General features: G+C 49.3%; 1 protein-coding gene across 1 annotated transcript in view; it reads right to left on the bottom strand.

Annotated features, from left to right (window-relative positions):
* LOC140411419 (uncharacterized) overlaps positions 1 to 20,122 on the bottom strand; it is a 373,458-nt gene that overhangs the window by 267,069 nt on the left and 86,267 nt on the right. The window contains exon 8 of the mRNA XM_072500526.1: positions 20,007 to 20,105. Coding sequence (XP_072356627.1) covers positions 20,007 to 20,105 — 99 coding nt within the window. The remainder of the gene's footprint in view (positions 1 to 20,006; positions 20,106 to 20,122) is intronic.

The raw sequence follows: 20,122 nt of genomic DNA, 5'->3' as shown, positions 1-20,122 counted from the left end.
TTCCCTATCACCAAAAGCCTTCAACCATGCAACCAGAGGCTTCAGCAGTTGGTGGAGGTGTAGGTAATTGGTGGGACAGACGGGCAGGGACAAGAGTTGCCCCAGGAATGGGTAAACATGATCCAGGATTGATATGGTGGTGCCGTGAGCAGTTGCCCCCTCCCCTCTGGTTGCCACCCCCAATGCCCGCTATGGAGGCCCAATGTGGCAGAGGGTCCCCCACTCCCAGCCGAGGTTCCCCCACCCCCCTGCCGAGCACCGAGGTGGCAAATCCAGCGCCCCGGTCTCTTTGCATGTGAGCAAAGATGGTTACTTAACAGAAGCCCTTCCACCAGGTTCATGTTTTTAAAAAGGAGTACTAATCGGTGCCAACGTGAGCACTTGCTGGAGAGGCCACTGAATGATAGGAGGCCAGTGGATATGGGGTCGTTCTCGTTAATTGTATGGAAATGAACCTTAAGTGGTGATAATTGATTTCTCGCTGCACTACGGCAAGATCCGGATTTCACCTACGGAATGGGCCGGTCGCATCGTGTACTGTTTGGCGCCCGGCGCGGATCTCGTTTTTGGCCTCTCCTGCTATTAACCGGCCTCATTATGCTTGAGCGAGAGCACAACGAGGCTGGAGAATTGCGCCCATTGTCTCCATATCTACCCTAAGATTCCTCAGTGTCTTATGTGCTTCAAGTCAACTTTTACTCTTCTATCCTCTAATGGATACAAACCTTGCTTGTTCAACCTTCCCTCATAAGACAACCTGCCCATTCCTGATATTAGTCCAGTAAACCTATTTATGAGCTACTTCAAATGCATTTACATCCTCCCTTAAATGAAGAGACCAATACTGTAGTCCAGATGTGCTCTCACTAATGACCTGTGCAACTGAAGCATAACCTCCTGACTTTTATATTCAATTCCCTTTGCAATAAATTATAAGTTTCTGTTAGCTTTGCTAATTACTTGCTGTACCTGCATACTAGCCTTTTGTCATTCATGCACTGGGAAAACCCTCAGAGCTCTGTAATTCTCACCATTTAGTTAATATGCTTCATTTTTATTCTTCCTGCCAAAAGGGACAATTACACGTTTGCCCGATCTTTGCCCACTCACTTAAACTATCTATGATCCTTTGTAGCCTCCATATGTCCTTTCACAACTTACTTCCCGACCTATCTTTGTATCATCAGCAGATTTAGCAACCATCTCTTTAATCCTTTGCTCCAAGTCATTTATATGAATTGTAAACAATTGACGCTCCCGCACTAGTTCCTGTGGCACAGCGCTCATTACATCCCGCCAACCAGAAAAGACTCTCCATTTCATGTTTCACGCTCTGGTGAGCCCACCAATCTTTTATCCATGCCAATATATTACCCCTACACAATGAGCTTTTAGTTTCTGCAATAACCTTTGATGCAACATCTTATTAAATGTCTTCTGGAAATCTAAGTACAGTACATTCACTGGGTCCCCTTTATCCACAACACATGTGACTCCTTCAAAGAACTCCAATAAGTTGGTGATGATTTCCCTTCATTAATTTATGTATTTATAACCCTTGGAGACAAGACTTGCGAAAATATCAGATGATTGAATTGGAATCCTTAGACTTGCATTTTCGACATGGCCTTGTCATGTTAAGGCGTTGCATGCTGAAAAGAAATCCTCTGATTGGTTCAATCATCCAAATCAAACCAAAATGAAGGGAAACTTTTTTTATTTCACTGAATCTCGAAAAATAAACAATTGTGTTCATGAGTGATTGAAATTCTCACATCTAGGATTTATCCAGTGTTGACAACTGTCATTCCTCGGTGCAGATACCAAAACAGGGATCAAACCGAAGATCTTCCTGCTCCGCATGGGCAATTATTCACTGAGTAAACTCATGGTCCTTTAAGAGTGGACCTGATTGGTTCCTAAGAAAGAGGAAAGGATTTTGAACTGTAAAATAGAGAGGAATTTCCTTGGTTTAAGTGCCATTTTTGCCCCTCAGAAACTTGCAAGAATAGGAAGGGTGGGTCAATGGTATCCCCACACACCATGTCTGGAGGAGAAAAGCTTAATATCCTTTTTGTGTGTTTATATGTGTAGTGAAATGAGGTGGGCTGGCTGTTCTGTACATTGACTATCAGATCTAGCCCACATACCCCACACAAGATAATATAGGATCAGGGATCTACAACTAACTGTGGGCACTTTGAACTTTTTGGAGAAGACCTTTATTTTTAAAAGAAGACACCGGTCGAAAGATGGCTGATTCTGCAAAGTGACTATTTTCTGGAAAATTCCTACGTAGATACTGACAGATCTACCTGAGATCATGGAATTTTGCACCTGAAAAGATGTCAAGGCCCACTTCAAACAAAAACATTTGAAAGAAAGGTCTGGAAAATGCAAAAGGATGTACTTTCATCTCCTGTTTTATGGAGACAATAGACTGTTTTGTCCATCAGAAACTAAATCTCCGATTGATTTATACCTCAGAATGTGTAAAAGATTCTGAGATGAAAGCAAAATGCATTGTGGTTGCAAGAATTGCTTGTTTCCCCCACCCAGGAATACCCAGAGAAAATTGAGTTTAAAACTGGCTGGAGATAAGTGAGTGACAGTCGTAGGGGACAAAGAAGAAATCAAAACAGGGTGCCTCTCTCTCTCTCTTTCACTTGCTGGAGGCAATTGAGTTTTAGATAACCCTGCAGAGACACCCAGATCATCTGGGAGAGGCAAACAAGTGTCTCCGCAGACCTCAAGCCTGCCAAAGTCAGCTCTACTGAAATCATCCAACTTAACGGCTGCAACATACCACCATCTACATTTCACAGACAAACCACGGATTAATTTGTGTATTCTTTTAAACTTTTATTTTGACTCTTTACTGATCATTTCTGACCTGTGTGCATAGAGTCTTTATTATTTTTCCTCAGATTTTAGTAACTAATAAATATACTCTTTCTTTAACTCAAGAAGGTCTGGTAAATTGGCTCCTTACCATCTACATACCACTGTGAGAATTAACATCAGCATCGTCATCTCCTCCTCCACGATCTCCCCATCTACCCACACATGCCAGCTTAAAGAAGACAAGTAGCTAGTTACTTTCCATTTCACTCTGCTCTCCAGAGAACTGTCAAAGGGAGAATGCTACTGTGCAGTTTCTAAGGATTGTTCTGGTGCTAATGTGCTTTACATCGTTCTGCAGTAGAAGCCAGTGTAAATTCTGTCAACCCGACTGCAAATTCAATTACTTTTTCTGCTCCCAGTGTTGGTTCTAATAAGATACTCAAGCTGTTGCTGGGGTCAATCATACATGGGCTCAACTTTACAAAACTACAGCTTACAGAACTTACAGTGGGACACAGGTCATAATTTAAAGGGAAGGTTTAGCAGAAGTAAAGAATATTATTTATTCAGGTCTCAGCCAGATCAATGGTCTGCCTATCCAGACTATCCAGAATTTGTCTATATATGTGTTTCTGGAACATACCTCTTCATTCACCTGAGGAAGGAGCAGCGCTCCGAAAGCTAGTGACATCGAAACAAACCTGTTGGACTTTATCCTGGTGTTGTAAGACTTCTTACTGTATCCAGACTAATGCAGAACCAATTGTTGTGTATATGTTAGATGTGAAGAGATAGATAATCACAGATTTGCAAATTGGCTGCACAGCCAGAATCAAATTGCACACTCTTAATGTGCGAAGCTCATGTATGGAGGTAATTGATGTCATTAAGAACCCTGCCAAATAAAACACAAACACTTTCCTGGCTCAACATTAATCTCTCAGCTGAGCCCCAATTTCCTTATAACACGGCTTCCGTGATGCACTCAGAAAACTATTATCAAGTTAGTACCTTGTCTCATGATGGTAAGCCTTGTTCCTGGATCTTCCAACAAAAAGCTTTTCCTTGGCCACAGCTGTTCCAGCCAAAATAGTGTAAATTCATCCACCTTTATTGTTGTTTTAACAAGAAGGTAGTTTTTAAAAAGCCCGGCTTCACTTGGACTCGCAAAAGTGACAGAAAGATTCAGAGATCAGAACATGATGCCTCAAAGTCAATTAAGCCCTTCTCAATAGTTAACTCAAATGCTGTTTTTAGTCCACGTAATTAGCTGCTTAATAAGTCTTAATTAACATAAAAATTACTGTCACCCTGAAAAGAAAACTACTTAATTAGAATTATTATATCACCCCTCAGTCTTCATTTTTTTTCAACCAGATTTTGCAGACACTTAATAGAGCACTCGGAAACGAGCATCTCATTAAATGTTTCTCACATCCTACCCCAGAGAGCACACATCAATAACTGGCCACTTGACTTGTGACTCACAGGAACATATGGTTCTATCGGTATTGTCATATGTGGAGTTACACCTGTTGCAGCGAAGGGATTCCAGACATTCCTTCTCTGCCATTTCATTTATTGCACCATCTCTAAGGAGTGTTCAGAGATGCGCCACAGCCCAATGACTCAAGTCCAAATTGACTTGCCTCATTTTTCACACATTTCCTACAAAAGAAAGGACATTAGGAAAATAACCCAAAGCATCAAAGTCAATTAATTCTCCGCCAATGTGCCCGGGCATCTGAATCGTCTTCAGACCTGTGTTGCCAATGTTGCCAAAGAGTGTCATGAGAGGATGGCAATGAAAATACGGATAGGCAGTTGACTTTGGTGTCTGTCCACCTCAGGAAAGGATGGACTGCATCCAGCGTGGGCCTCAGTTCTGTTTGAACATCGTCTGTTGTGCCTCGAGAGGCTGATTCATGAGTGGCAGCCCCTTCCCACTCGATATCATGGGCGGGATTCTCCATAATCGGCATGATGTCCGCCGACCGGCGCACAAAACGGTGCGAATCAGTCCGGCATCGCGCCGCCCCAAAGGTGCGGAATTCTCCACATCTTGAGGGGCCGAGCCATTACCTTGAGGGGCTAGGCCCGCGTCGGACTGATTTCCGCCCTGCCAGCAGGCGGGAAAGGCCTTTGGTGCCCCGCCAGCCGGCGCGGAAATGACTTTGCCGGGTGGCGCATGCGCAGGAGCGTCAGCGGCCGCTCACGGCATCCCCGCGCATGCGCAGTGGAGGGGGTCTCTTCCATCTCTGCCATAGTGGAGACCATGGTGAAGGCGGAAGGAAAAGAGTGCCCCCACGGCACAAACCCGCCCGCGGATCGGTGGGCCCCGATCGCGGGCCAGGCCACCGTGGGGGCACCTCCCGGGGCCAGATCGCCCCGCGCCCCCCCAGGACCCCAGAGCCCGCCCGCGCCGCCGTGTCCCGCCGTCCCAAAGGTGGTTCAATCCACGCCGGCTGCCGTGGGTTGACAGCGGCGGGACTTCGGCCCATCGCGGACCGGACAATCGGCGGGGGATTCCCGCCGACCGGCACGGTGCGATTCAAACAAAACAAAGAACAAAGAAATGTACAGCACAGGAACAGGCCCTTCGGCCCTCCAAGCCCGTGCCGACCATACTGCCCGACTAAACTACAATCTTCTACACTTCCTGGGTCCGTATCCTTCTATTCCCATCCTATTCATATATTTGTCAAGATGCTCCTTAAATGTCCCTATCGTCCCTGCCTCCACTACCTCCTCCGGTAGTGAGTTCCAGGCACCCACTACCCTCTGCGTAAAAAACTTGCCTCGTACATCTACTCTAAACTTTGCCCCTCTCACCTTAAACCTATGCCCCCTAGTAATTGACCCCTCTACCCTGGGGAAAAGCCTCTGACTATCCACTCTGTCTATGCCCCTCATAATTTTGTATACCTCTATCAGGTCGCCCCTCAACCTCCTTCGTTCCAGTGAGAACAAACCGAGTTTATTCAATCGCTCCTCATAGCTTATGCCCTCCATACCAGGCAACATTCTGGTAAATCTCTTCTGCACCCTCTCTAAAGCCTCCACATCCTTCTGGTAGTGTGGCGACCAGAATTGAACACTATACTCCAAGTGTGGCCTAACTAAGGTTCTATACAGCTGCAACATGACTTGCCAATTCTTATACTCAATGCCCCGGCCAATGAAGGCAAGCATGCCGTATGCCTTCTTGACTACCTTCTCCACCTGTGTAGCCCCTTTCAGTGATCTGTGGACCTGTACTCCTAGATCTCTTTGACTTTCAATACTCTTGAGGGTTCTACCATTCACTGTATATTCCCTACCTGCATTAGCCCTTCCAAAATGCATTACCTCACATTTGTCCAGGTTAAACTCCATCTGCCATCACTCCGCCCAAGTCTCCAGACAATCTAAATCCTGCTGTATCCTCAGACAGTCCTCATCGCTATCCGCAATTCCACCAACCTTTGTGTCGTCTGCAAACTTACTAATCAGACCAGTTACATTTTCCTCCAAATCATTTATATATACTACAAAGAGCAAAGGTCCCAGCACTGATCCCTGTGGAACACCACTGGTCACAGCCCTCCAATTAGAAAAGCATCCCTCCATTGCTACCCTCTGCCTTCTATGGCCTAGCCAGTTCTGTATCCACCTTGCCAGTTCACCCCTGATCCCGTGTGACTTCACCTTTTGTACTAGTCTACCATGAGGGAGACGTCAATGCGTGGTAGCCTCTTTCCCACCCAGGGGGAACAAGGTATTCTGCCTGCCCTCCATGGCATCCAACAAGGTCTCCAGTTCGGCAGCTGCAAACCGCCGAATCACCGGTGGCGGAGAATTCGCGACACGGCGGGGGCGGGTTTCACGCCGGCCCCCGGCGATTCTCCGACCCGGTGGGGGGTCAGAGAATCGCGCCCCTGGTCAATACAAAAGCAAAATACTGCAAATGCAGAAGTTTGAAATCAAAACATAAAATTCCAGAAATACTCAGCGGGCTTGATTCTCCATTTGGGAGGCTGTGGCCAGAATCTTCCGCTTCGGAGACGAAGAGCTGATGCCAGGGCTGAATTGCATTAGTTCTACAGCCCCAAAAGCTGCGCCGGTCCCGCAGTGATGCAGGATGCCCTAATGAGCTAGCACTAGCGCCATGTGGAACTAGTGCAATTCCAACAAACGCTGGCATGTGATTTGATGGGATTGGGACTGCCGCTTGAGAGCCTGGCAAGCTGCAGCTGCATATAAGCACTCCATTCCCCACACATTCTCATTCCAACCAGGAAAATGCCATCCCTGAAGAGCGGCCCCGAGGTTTGCAGCTGCCGAACTGGAGACCTTGTTGAATGCCATGGAGGGCAGGCAGAATACCTTGTTCCCCCTGGGTGGGAAAGAGGCTACCACGCATTGACGTCAATCAGGCCATTAAGACCCATTTACATCCCCGAGCTTCAGTCGTGGACCTCAAATCTGCCACCGGGGTGGGGGGGTTTATGCATCATGATCGGGTTGGTGCATGGCGTTGATCCCGGTTTTGCCCCGATACCCGATTCGCCGTCCCATTGGGGAACGTGATCCAGGCGTCCCAGGATGGAGAATACCACCCAGAAGATCTGGCAGCCTCTGTGGAGGGAGTAACAAAGTCAACGTTTCAGATCAATGACTATTCAGATTTTCTCATTCTGTTTGGGATTTCCACCGTGTGCTTTGTGGACTGGTTTTAGGGAGACAGGAGGCAATTACTCATCACAGGATTCCTAGCCTCTGATATGCTCTTGTAGCCACAGTATTGGTATGGCTAGTCCAGTTAATTTCTGGTCAATGCTAACCCCCAGGATGTTGATTGTGGGGAATCATGATGATAATGTCATTAAATGTCAAGGGATGATGGTTAGATTCTCATTTTTTAGAGGTGGCCATTATCTGGCACTTGTGTGTCACTAATGTTATCTGAACTTTCAGCCCAAGGCTAAATGTTGTTCAGGTCTTACTGCATTTGGGCACGGACTGCTTCAGTGTCTGAGGAGTAACAAATAGCACTGAAGATTGTGCAATCATCAACATCCCAACTTCTGACCTTGTCACTTTTTCTGACTTCAACCCCTCAACATGCATCCAGTCCTGGCCACCAACTGGGTAGATAAAAGAGTGGACTGTTTCCTGGGTCAACTTTGTCATGAAAACAGTTCCCATGTTATCTTGCCTTCAATCTAGCAGGAATGCTCAGTGCCATTAACTTCTTCATGGCAACCTATACCTCTCACTCCTTGTTTCTCTGAGGATAACGGGGGGAGGTGCACGGTGGCACAGCAGTTAGCATTGCTGCCTCACAGTGCTGGGGACCCGGGTTCATTTCCAGCCTTGGGTGACTGTCTGTGTGGAGTTTGCATTTTCTCCCCGTGACTGTGTGGGTTTCCTCCGGGTTCTCCAGTTTCCTCCCACAGTCCAAAGATGCACAGTTAGGTGGATTGGCCATGATAAATTGCCCCTTAGCGTCCAAACGATGTGCAGGTTACGTGGGATTATTGGGTTATGGGGATGGAGTGGGCCTCAGTAGGGTGCATTTTCAGCGGGTCGGTGCAGACCCGATGGGCCGAGTGGCCTCCTTCTGCACTGAGAGATTCTAAGTGCCCTCCATCACTGACATCTGTCCCTGTTGTCTGGATTCCTTTTAGTCTATTGAGGAACTCAGTCTCAATCATGCTAAGGTTGTGTGCTGTGTGATGTCTCTCACTACTGCTCACAGTACTCTTATGTTCCCATTGTCTGTCTTGTGAGATTGCAGGGTTACAGCAAAGGATTCACTTAATTGATCTAATGACACAAAATACAAAAGGACTATAACTGCAATTAACATAATTCCTAACATTATGACCAGTCTAATTACACGGTGCATTAGCAGGAGCTGACCATCTGTTGGTGTCTATCATCCCAGCCTCATAAGCAACAGAGAATAGCTAGATGTCAAGATTGAGGCAAAAGAGATAAGAAATCACTGTTTAAGTACTGGCGCATATTTCACAGAGTAACCCAGCGCTAGTCCTAGTGCATCTCAGGTTTAAGCACACGTTTGATGGATTTCAAGGGCTTGGAGAGGGGATGGAGCATGATAGCAGGGAAAGAGAGAATTCCGTTAATGTGAAGACGCTGGAGAAGCTGGGGTTATCCTCCTTGGAGTAAATAAGGTCAAGGGAAGGTTGAGTAGAGATGTTTGAAATTCTGAGGTACTTTGACAGAGTAGATGGGGAGAAACTCCTCTGTCGCCTGGAGGACACAAGTAAAAGATAATTGGCTCCGGTTCCAGCAGGAAGTGAGGAAAAGTGTATGGCGACTGGTCAATTATTCAGATCTTGGATGAACTTCCTGAAAGAATGAAAGGAAATGAGCGATGAGAGCTGATTCAATAGCAACGTGCAAAAGGGAATTGGATAACTACTTGAAAAGGAATAATACACTGGGCGGCACGGCAGCACAGTGGTTAGCACTGTGGCCTCACAGCACCAGGGTCTCAGGTTCGATTCCCGGCTTGGGTCACTCTCTGTGCAGAGTCTGCACGTTCTCCCTGTGTCTGCGTGGGTTTCCTCCGGGCGCTCCGGTTTCCTCCCACAAGTCCCGAAAGACGTGCTGTTAGGTGAATTGGACATTCTGAATTCTCCCTCTGTGACCTGAACAGGAGCCGGAGTGTGGCGACTTGGGGATTTACATTGCAGTGTTAATGTAAGCCTACTTGTGACAATAAAGATTATTATTATTATTGCTGAACCCTGAGTAAAAGAGCAGGGGATTGGGCCTAACTGGATAGTTCTGTTCAAAGAGTTGGCACTGGCAGCATATCTAATGTAAGATGCTATGGGCACGATTGAACACACAAAAAAAAACAGAGTCCGGTTTTGGGCGCGAATAGCAGGGTGTTTCTCGGCACCTGCGGTGCTGAGAGCGACTCCGTTGTCAAGCGTGGCTCTCTTTCTTCTGGCCTCGGTCGGGAACACCTCGCCGAGTCCGCACTTACCTCATTTCATTTTTAAACGTCGCCCGATCTCTTGCCTCCCCCTCGGCATCCCCACCGCACTCTTAGGGGGCCCTCAAGGCCTCCCCCTCACTCCACCTCTTCAGTGCAGGGCACCCCTAGGGCCAATCCCGGGCACGGACAACCTGGCACCCAGGCACCTTGGCACTAGCAGTGCCCCTGCCAGCTTGGCAGAGCCACCTGGTGCCCAGGTAGCACCGCCAAGGTTCCAGGCTTGCAGTGCCAAGGTGCTCAGGCACCAGTGGGAGTGCCAAGGTACTACCCTGCCCAGAGCCCAACCACCTGGGGCCTCCTATAGCCTGGGGGATTCCCCCAGGTGCGGTGACGCCTGGCCTACGGTTGTGTGTACCAGTGCTAAATGACTCCCAGCCGTGGGCATTCGTTCCCAGGACTCTGGAGAATTGGTCCAGTCTATTCTGCAAGGGTGACTCTCTAACACTGCGGGTGCGAGGGGGTGGAGTTTCTGGACAGCATTTCACTTGAAGAGTGGGGCTCCCGCTTACTGAGGCACCACTTCTGCTAATGTGTCAGGAGCTGCCATGCACAAAATCACAATGCAAACTGTAAGTTCCACCTGCAATCACATGGAGCGGGCAGGAAGTGTCCAACCCTGGCATCAGGCCGGGGAGAGCTGTAAAAGGTCAGCCTCTATCAATGCCAGTCTCTGCAGGCAGAGAGAATTGGGGCCAACTGGGAGAAATGGTCAAACACCTCCAGGACCATCTGAAAAACATTTTGCAGCCTCTAACCCCTCAATCAGTTGCCCACTCCCTTTTACCTGCATGGCTCTTTGGACCCCCATCACTGCCTCCCCCATCCCCACTCCCCCCTGCCACTCTGATTTAGACAAAGACAAAACCTTACCTCAGATCCAAAGAGCGAACAACCCACTTCTGGTGCACAACACCTTTCTGCTGTCAGGAAGCAGGAGGCTTGAATTCTCATAGGACACTGAATTAATCTTGAGGGTAGGGCTTAATGTGATATGTTTCCCAATTAATGAGTGCTTATAGTATGCAAATAAAAGGTAAATCGGTTCCTGCCACCATGTTGGCTACTAACCCACTGCCCGCTTGAGCTCTCAAATTCAAATCCAGTGTTGGGAGACAAAGACTTTGTCTCTTGCCTCATTAAGCCTGCTGTGTTTCACACGCTTACACGTCCCATTCAATACCACCCTATGAGGCTACAACAGTGAGGGAGCTCAGCAAATGCAGCACATTTTAGAAATTCCGTCTTTCTGGATTTCCAATCCACACAACCAGTGGAAGAGGTAGGCAGGGACTCTGATGGATGATCCGGCGCAGGTATAGCATCCATAAAAAGCTCTTTGCCTCAATGTTGTTATTCCATGCGCAGCACGGTAGCACAGTTGTTAGCACTGATGCTTCACAGCGCAAGGGACCCAGGTTCTATTCCCACTTGGGTCAGTGTCTGTGCGGAGTCTGCACGTTCTCCCTGTGACTGCGTGTGTTTCCGGGTGCTCCGGTTTCTTCCCACAAGTCCCGAAAGATGTGCTTGTTAGGTGAATTCGACATTCTGAATTCTTCCTCAGTGTACCTGAACAGGCGCCGGAATGTGGCAACTAGGAGCTTTTCACAGTAACTTCATTGCAGTGTTAACATAAGCCAACTTGTGACAGTAATGAAGATTCTTATTATGTTAGTCCGGAACTCAAGCCCTGCCTGACATGGAAGTGAAGAGGAGCTAAAGTCTCTCCTCTGAGTATTCCCTGCTTTGTTCTGATTGTCAGGTTGGGTTATGCTTCTTCATTTAAGCTCCTTTCCCACTGATCTGCAGTATCTGAAGAAAGGGTGACTGCAGAGCGCATTGAACTTTAGATACCTTAACAATCTGCCACAAAACGTGAAAGAAAATTTGCTACGCTCTTTTGTTCAACACTCAGTAGTTGTGACAATGTAGGAACTATCTGGATTTTCCAGAGAATTCATGATGCTCCAAAGATGCTCCATAGAATCATTGAATGTACAGTACAGAAGGAGGCCAATCGGCCCATCAAGTCTGCACCGGCCCTTGGAAAGCGCATCCTACTCAAGCCCACCCCTCCACCCTACTCCCACAACCCAGTAACCTCACATAACCTTCCTGGACACTAAGGACAATTTAGCATGATCAATCCATCTAACCCGCACATCTTTGGGTAATGATGATTTTGGACTAGGCTTCCAGCTATCTGATAATACTACCTAATCATTCACAATTATTAATCAACTTTCCATCAAGACTTGTCTTTCTATTTTATGAAAGACCCACATTACTGGCACAGCTGCTGAATGCTCAGCATTCATACAATTGCAACTCAAAGTTGAACTTGTGGGGACTTGCGGTGGACACAAGTTAGGAAGATTGGGCTCTACTAAACTGTGTTGCGTGGTGGTGATCGTTTGTGAGCCACTGGACCCTCCCAGGACCCATCACATGGCGGCGCTCAAACCCTGGCCAATGGAAAGAGAACAAGGAGCCCGGGGCGCAGGGGCCCAGTGACTGTGGACCAGGAGTCAAGGAGTAAAGACCAGTATCTAAGTTGCTCTGCCTGTACTTAGTATTGCCTTGTCGGTATTATAAATCACTTTGTGATTCGAGCAGCCTCCTTGTTGATATCTCATGCTATTACATTGACGATGAGAGTAAATTGGACAATGGTCGCGAGCTTCAAACTATGAGGGGGAAATCTCCAGAGAAGGAATGTGAAGTGGTCTCGGCAGTAACAGTAAGTGAGAAATAATGCCACGAATAGGAAAATTTGATTCTTTTGACCAGGCGACTGAAGACTGGGGCCAATACATTGAGAGGCTTCAGTACTTTTTCATTGCTGATGAGATTCCTGGGGAAGGCAAACCAAAATACATCTTGCTTACAGTATGCAGACCCCAGACTTACAATCTCATTAGAAATTTAACATCCTCAGAGGCCCCAGATACCAAGTCATTTGATCAGTTTGTGAATTTAGTTAAAGACCATTACAACCCCAGACCTTCCATCATACAGCAGCAGTACAAATTTAATTCAGTGATCAGGGACCCGGGGAGACAATGTTTGTATTTGTAGTCAGGCTACGCTAAATGGCTGAACACTACGAATTTGGCTCTTCATTAAGTGACACATTACACGATCGCCTGGTTTGTGGTACTAACAATCTGAATGTTCAAAGAAAATTATGAGCCGAAACAAAAATATCCCTGGATGAAGTGATAGAGATAGCTCAAGCCACGGAATGTGTCGAAAAGGGCACTTCTGAGTTATAGCGTGTGCAGAAAGGCAAAGTGAATCAACTTTGAAGTGGAACGGCTATTAGACGAAGACTCTGAGTGGCAAGCACAAAGGACACTGAACAGAGATCCCAGGAGCAGGAATGTGGAAAAAAAGCAAAGAAGAGAAACAGGTCATCAGCCCAGGTATTTTGATGAGTGTTACATATGTGGGGGAGACCACCGGCAAAAGAATGTGCCATTGCGAAGACTTTGCTTAACTTGTAACAGGAAGGGCCTCGTTCAAGCATGTTGCAGCGCTATACAGGGCAAATCCAGATTTTAAAAACGCACCTTGATTCCAGTACAAAAATTCTGAGGAAGCAACCAAGATTTGTAAGTTAAACATGGTTAACAAGATGGCTGACGTTGAGATAGGCCTTATGGTTAACTGGTGATCATTGAGTATGGAGGTTGACACACGTGCTTCAGCCACAGTGCTGGGTGAACAAAGTTACAAGTACTTGCGAGGAGGAGTTGTAGATAAGCATGACTCAAACAGCACGGCTGCCAAGTTAATAAACTTACACGGGGAAAACCCTAAATATGTTAGGTACCATGACGGCACCGCTATCAGCACCAATCTGCTCAAATACCCATGATTGTTGTAGAAGGTCAGGAGTGACTATGCCAGGTAAAGCTAAATTGGCCAGAATTTGTTTTGAAATAACGGAGATCCTGAGTAAGAGCAAAGACGTTTTTCAGAATGTGCTGGGTTGGATACAAGGGATCAAGGCCAAAATCCATGTGGACTCTGAATCTATACCAAAATTTTTCATACTCTATGCATCAGAAAGTCGAGGCCACCTGATACATTTGGAGGAATTAGGAATCATAAGACCAGTGCAGTTCTCCGAATGGGTAACTCCTATTGTTCCTGTCCAGACCACACCGTCAGGATCTGTGGCAATTACAAACTCACCAGAAACAAAGCAGCCCAACTCAACAAGTATCATATTCCTCAGATAGAAGATCTTTACCCAAAGCTGGCGAGGGGTGGGGGGAGCCTCACTTATACAAAGCTGGACTTGAGTTGTACTTACCTACTACTTGAGCTAGACGAAGACTCCAGGAAATATACAATGATCAATACACATTAGGGGAATGTCCAGCATACAAGGTTGTCTTTCGGCATTTCATCTGAAGGTTCAATTTCCCAATGGATGATGGAAAACCTGCTACAAGGAATTCCAAAAAGTCGTTGTGTAATTAAAAGACATCCTGGTGACGGGGCTTTGCAGGAAGAACATCTGGCTAGGTTCTCTATCTCCCTCCTGTACTCTGACTCATAATTGTTTGAGATCCGACGCACTGGGGTTGTGTCATCAGAAAAATTGTAGACGGAGTAAGAGCCGAATTTTGTCACACAGTCATGTGTGTATAAGGGGTATAGTAGGGGGTTACGTACGCAGCCTTGTGGGGTCCCGGTATTGAGGATTATCATGTCATTGTTTAGCCTTACGGATTGTAGTCTAAGGGTCAGGAAGTCGAGGATCCAGTTGCAGAGTGAGGAGCCAAGTGTAATACAAAAAAAAATTTACAGAAGTTTTTTTTCTATTTCTTATATGTATACCTACTCTCTTCTCCTCACACGCACCCACTCACCTCTCTCACATGGACACACTCACCTCTCCCCCACACACTCACCTCTCCCCGGCATGCACACACAATGTCACTTCTCTCGTACACACATACACCACACACACACCTCTCTTTCACACACACTCACACACACGCATACACTCACTTCCCTCTCTCTCATACACACTCATCTTCCTCTCTCGCACTTTCTTTCACCCTCACCTCTCTCTCTTGCCTTCCCTCTCATGCACACACATTCATTTCTCTCTTTCACACATGCATACCCATCTCTCTCTCACTCATTCACACTCCCACCTCTCTCTCTCTCTTTCACACTCCCATCTCTCTCTCTCTCTTTCACATTCTCACCTTTCTCCCTTGTGATGCACAATCAATTACTCTCGAGACAAGGTGAATCATAACTAATAGGCTTTAATCAGCTAGAACTGTACCCAGCAGCTTCGATACAGAAAGTGAAGGCTGCTGGGACAGCATTGGTTCTTATACCCCGCCTCTCAGGGCGGAGCTATGTACGTTAGCCAATGGTAGAATCCTAGGTCTAGCTGATGGTCATCCACCTCTCAGGTACTGCAATACCTGGTATTACCACATTCACCCCTGTTAAAAAAGAACCCAGCGGGGTGATGGCCAGCGTAACTGTCGCCTTTTGCATGGTAGGACCAGGTATGGAGGTACCGTGATGTCGAGGGCAACAGAAAAGTGTTTATGGTGCAGCAATCAGACGATCGGATGGCCTGGTCGTCCTTCTGGAGCGTCTGGGCTTCGGCGGTGATCCTGGTGGGGGCCCCGGCGGTTGTGGCTCCGGGAACGTGGTGTCTTCCTCCCAGGCAGATTAGTCACCCCTCGGCGGTGCCGTTGGGGTGAAAAGTGGGCAGGGGGAGGGATGCCTGTAGGGGGCATCGGTGCCTGTTCGGCGCTGGGTAGGGGCGGCGGCAGTACTGATCCTCCGGTCAGGTGCTGCTGGGAGGGTGGGGGTGGGGGCAATGGTGCGGGTGCGCATGGGGCTCCGGTGGGCGCCAGGTCCTGAAGGGAGACCGTGTCTTGGCGGCCATCGGGGGACGCTACGTAGGCGTACTGGGGGTTGGCATGCAGCAGGTGGACCCTCTCGACCAACGGGTCCGACTTGTGCGCCCTCACATGTTTCCGCAGCAGGACGGGTCCGGGTGTCGCTAGCCAGGTTGGGAGCGAGGTCCCGGAGGAGGACTTCCTGGGGAAAACAAGGAGACGTTCGTGAGGTGTTTGGTTTGTGGTAGTACAGAGCAGCGTACAGGAGTGAAGGGCCACTGGGAGGACTTCTTGCCATCGGGAGACTGGGAGATTCCTGGACCGAAGGGCCAGCAGGACGGTCTTCCAGACCGTTCTGTTCTCCCTTTCTACCTGCCCGTTTCCCCGGGGGTTGTAACTGGTCGTCCTGCTGGAGGCGATGCCTTTGCTGAGCAGGAATTGACGTAGTTCGTCGCTCATAAAGGAGGACCCCCTATCACTGTGAATGTATGCGGGGAAACCGAACAGTGTAAAGATACCCGGGAGAGCCTTGATGACGGTGGTCGTGGTCATGTCCGGGCAGGGGATGGCGAATGGGAACCGAAAGTATTCGTCAATCACGTTCAGGAAGTACGTGTTGCGGTCGGTGGAGGGGTGGGGGCCTTTGAAATCCATACTGAGGCGCTCAAAGGAACGGGAAACCTTTATCAGATGCGCCCTCTCTGGCCGGTAGAAATGCGGTTCGCACTCTGCGCAGATTCGGCAGTCCCTGGTGACATTCCTGACCTCCTCGATGGAGTAGGGCAGTTTGCGGGTCTTAATGAAATGAAAGAAACGAGTGACCCCCGGGTGGCAGAGGTCCTCGTGGAGGGCTCGGAGGCGGTCCACTTGCGCGGTGGCACAAGTGCCGCGGGACAGGGCATCAGGAGGCTCATTCAGCTTCCCGGGATGGCACAAGATCTCGTAATTGTAGGTGGAGAGTTCTATCCTCCACCGCAAGATCTTGTCGTTCTTAATCTTGCCCCGCTGTGCATTATCGAATATGGAGGCAACCGACCGTTGGTCTGTGAGGAGAGTGAATCTCATGCCTCCAATGTCGCACAGCTTCTACTATGGCCCGGGCCTCTTTTTCGACCGAGGAGTGGCGAATTTCGGAAGCATGGAGAGTGCGGGAGAAGAAAGCCACGGGTCTGCGCGATTGGTTGAGGGTGGCTGCCAGAGCTACGTCGGACCTGTCGCTCACGACCTGGAAGGGGAGGGACTCGTCGATGGCGCGCATCGTGGCTTTTGCGATGTCCGCTTTGATGCGGCAGAAGGCCTGGCGGGCCTCCGTCGACAGGAGGACTGGATCAGGGGTCGAGCTTTGTCAGCATAATTAGGGACCCATTGTGCATAATAGCTAAAGAAGCCGAGGCAGCGCTTTAGGGCCTTGGGGCAGTGAGGGAGGGGGAACTCCATGAGGGGGCGCATGCGTTCAGGGTAGGGGCCTATGACTCCACTTCGCACTACGTAGCCTAGGATGGCTAGACGGTCGGTGCTAAACACGCATTTATCCTTATTGTCGGTCAGATTAAGGATATTCGCGGTCTGGAGAAATTTTCGGAGGTTGGTGTCGTGGTCCTGCTGGTCATGGCCGCAGATGGTGACGTTATCAAGATACAGGAACGTTGCGCATAAGCCGTACCGGTCAACCATTCGGTCCATCTCACGTTGGAAGACCGAGATCCTGTTCGTGACACCAAAGGGAACCCTTAAAAAGTGATCGAGCCGCCCATTTGCTTCGAAGGCAGTGTACTGGCGGTCACCATGCTGGAGGGGTAGCTGGTGGTAGGCAGACTTGAGATCCACCGTGGAGAAAACCTTGTACTGCGCAATCCTGTTTACCAGGTCGGCTATACGGGGGAGAGGGTACGCGTCCAGTTGCGTAAACCTGTTGCTGGTCTGGCTATAGTCGATGACCATCCTATGTTTCTCCCCGGTCTTTACCACCACTACTTGAGCCCTCCAGGGGCTGTTGCTCACTTCGATAACCCCTTCCTTCAGCAGCCTTTGGACCTTAGACCTGATGAAGGTCCAGTCCTGGGCACTGTACAGTCTGCTCCTGGTGGCGACGGGTTTGCAATCCGGGGTGAGGTTCGTAAACAGGGAAGGCGGGTCGACCTTAAGGGTCGCGAGGCCGCAGACAGTAAGGGGGGTTATAGGGCCGCCAAATTTAAAGGTCAGGCTTTGTAGGTGGCACTGGAAATCCAGCCCAAGAAGGGTGGCTGCGCAGAGGTGCGGCAGAACGTACAGACGGAAATTGCGGAATTCCCTGCCTTGGACAGTGAGGTTCGCTAGGCAGAACCCCTTTATCTCCACAGCTTGCGACCCGGAGGCCAGGGAGATCCGTTGGTTTACGGGATGGGTGACAAGAGAACAGCGCCTTACCGTGTCGGGGTGGACAAAGCTTTCCGTGCTCCCAGGGTCAATCAGGCACGACGACACGTGGCCGTTGATGGCGATCGTTGTGGTGGCTTTCGCTAGCGTCCGGGGTCGACTCTGGTCCAGGGTGACGGAGGCCAGCTGCAGCAAGGGGGCGTTCTGGTCAGGCAGCGTGGAGTCGGCTGTGCTGGAGGCTTGAGGCCCCATCCAAGACGGCCTCAGCCACGGGTCGCACATGGAGTCTGGGGATGCCGAAGATGGCGGCGGCGAGGGACAAAATGGCGCCGCCCACCCATCCAGCGTGGTGGCCGGGGGCAAAATGGCCACGGCCGTGGGTCGCACGTTGCCTGGGAATAGAAGGGCGGCGGTGGGCCTTGGACGGCCGGGACCTGAAAAAAAGGCTGCAGATAGTCGCTGGATATCGCTGCCACGGCACGGCCCTGGCAGACCGCGACATAGTGGCCTTTCTTGCTGCACCCTTTGCAGGTGGCGGTGCGGGCCGGGCAGCGCGCGCGGGGATGATTCGCCTGCCGCAGAAGAAGCGGCGGTGAAAACGGGTCGTCTTGCCGCGCAGGCCTGCGGGGTTAGCGGGAAAGTTTGGGGGGCTGCCGCGACGTGGTGCCACGCAGCCCAGGGGGGCACCGTGCGTCCGGGAGCAAAAGCCAGTGCGTTTCTGTACGCGACGTCCATGGACCCTGCCAGGGACCGTGCCTCAGTGAGTCCCAGTGTGTCCATTTCAAGGAGCCTTCTGCGGATGTCGGGGGAAGTCATACCTGTCACGAATTTAAAGTTCCTTGTGCTCGTTCCACGTCACTGCTGGGCAGCCACAGTTCCGGCCCAGCACTAGTAGTGCCCGATAGAAGTCTTCCAGTGTTTCTTCTGGGCTCTGCCTCCTAGTTGCCAGCAGGTGACGTGCGTAGACTTGGTTCAGAGGACGGATGTAATGTCCTTCTAGCAGCTCCATAGCTGCAGCATAGTTCGCCGCCTCTTCGATCAGAGGGTAGATCCCAGGGCTGACCCGCGAGTGTAGAAGGTGCATTTTCTGCCTTTCCGTGGGGGTGTCGGCGGCCGTGTCGAGGTAGCCCTTAAAACATGCCAGCCAATGCTTGAAAATAGCAGCGGAGTGTCTGCGTGGGGGCTGAGCTGAAGGCGCTCCGGCTTGATGCGGAGATCCATCCTTTCAGAAGTAATAACTGATTAAATTGATGCACAATCAATTACTCTCGAGACAAGGTGAGTCGTAACTAATAGGCTTTAATCAGCTAGAACTGTACCCAGCAGCTTCGATACAGAAAGTGAAGGCTGCTGGGACAGCATTGGTTCTTATACCCCGCCTCTCAGGGCGGAGCTATGTACGTTAGCCAATGGTAGACTCCTAGGTCTAGCCAATGGTCATCCACCTCTCAGGTACTGCAATACCTGGTATTACTACACCTTGTTCCATGGCTGCTGTCCCTCCTGCCTCATGGCCGCTGTATACCTCGCTCTACCATCCGCTCGTGTCCTCGCCTGGACCTTGGAGGACTTACTTTCCTGTTGTTTCCAGTTTGTCCACTAATGAGCCCATGAGCAGCCAATGCAGGGATAAACCATCTTCGGATTGACATAGCAGCTTCATAGCATTTTAAAAATGTCATACATCAGCCTGGGCTGCCGCGAAACCCCTGGATATATCCAATAGAACCCTCTGGTTCCGCAGAAAACAGTCTGGAAAACCCTCGTTTAGACTACTCCACTCTAAACCTGCTCCCAGCAAAATCTTTGAAATACTATCACCTGAAAAGACTATAACTTGAAGTACACACTACCTGGACTGCGAAGCGGTTTGTAAATTTTCAGCCAGAGCCAAAATCTTCAAGCCTCACCTTCTGATTGTCACTTTTTGGTTTTGATTGTGTGGATTTCTGTCTCATAAGATTCTCTGATGTCACGATAGATGGAGAGGAGTCACCTTTGAGTGAGCACTGGGGACATGAATATT

This window comes from Scyliorhinus torazame, chromosome 4 (assembly GCF_047496885.1).
Source record: "Scyliorhinus torazame isolate Kashiwa2021f chromosome 4, sScyTor2.1, whole genome shotgun sequence".
Taxonomy (NCBI): Eukaryota; Metazoa; Chordata; class Chondrichthyes; order Carcharhiniformes; family Scyliorhinidae; genus Scyliorhinus; species Scyliorhinus torazame.
Note: the sequence above shows the minus strand (reverse complement) of the source record. Positions and strands in the feature narration are given on the sequence as shown.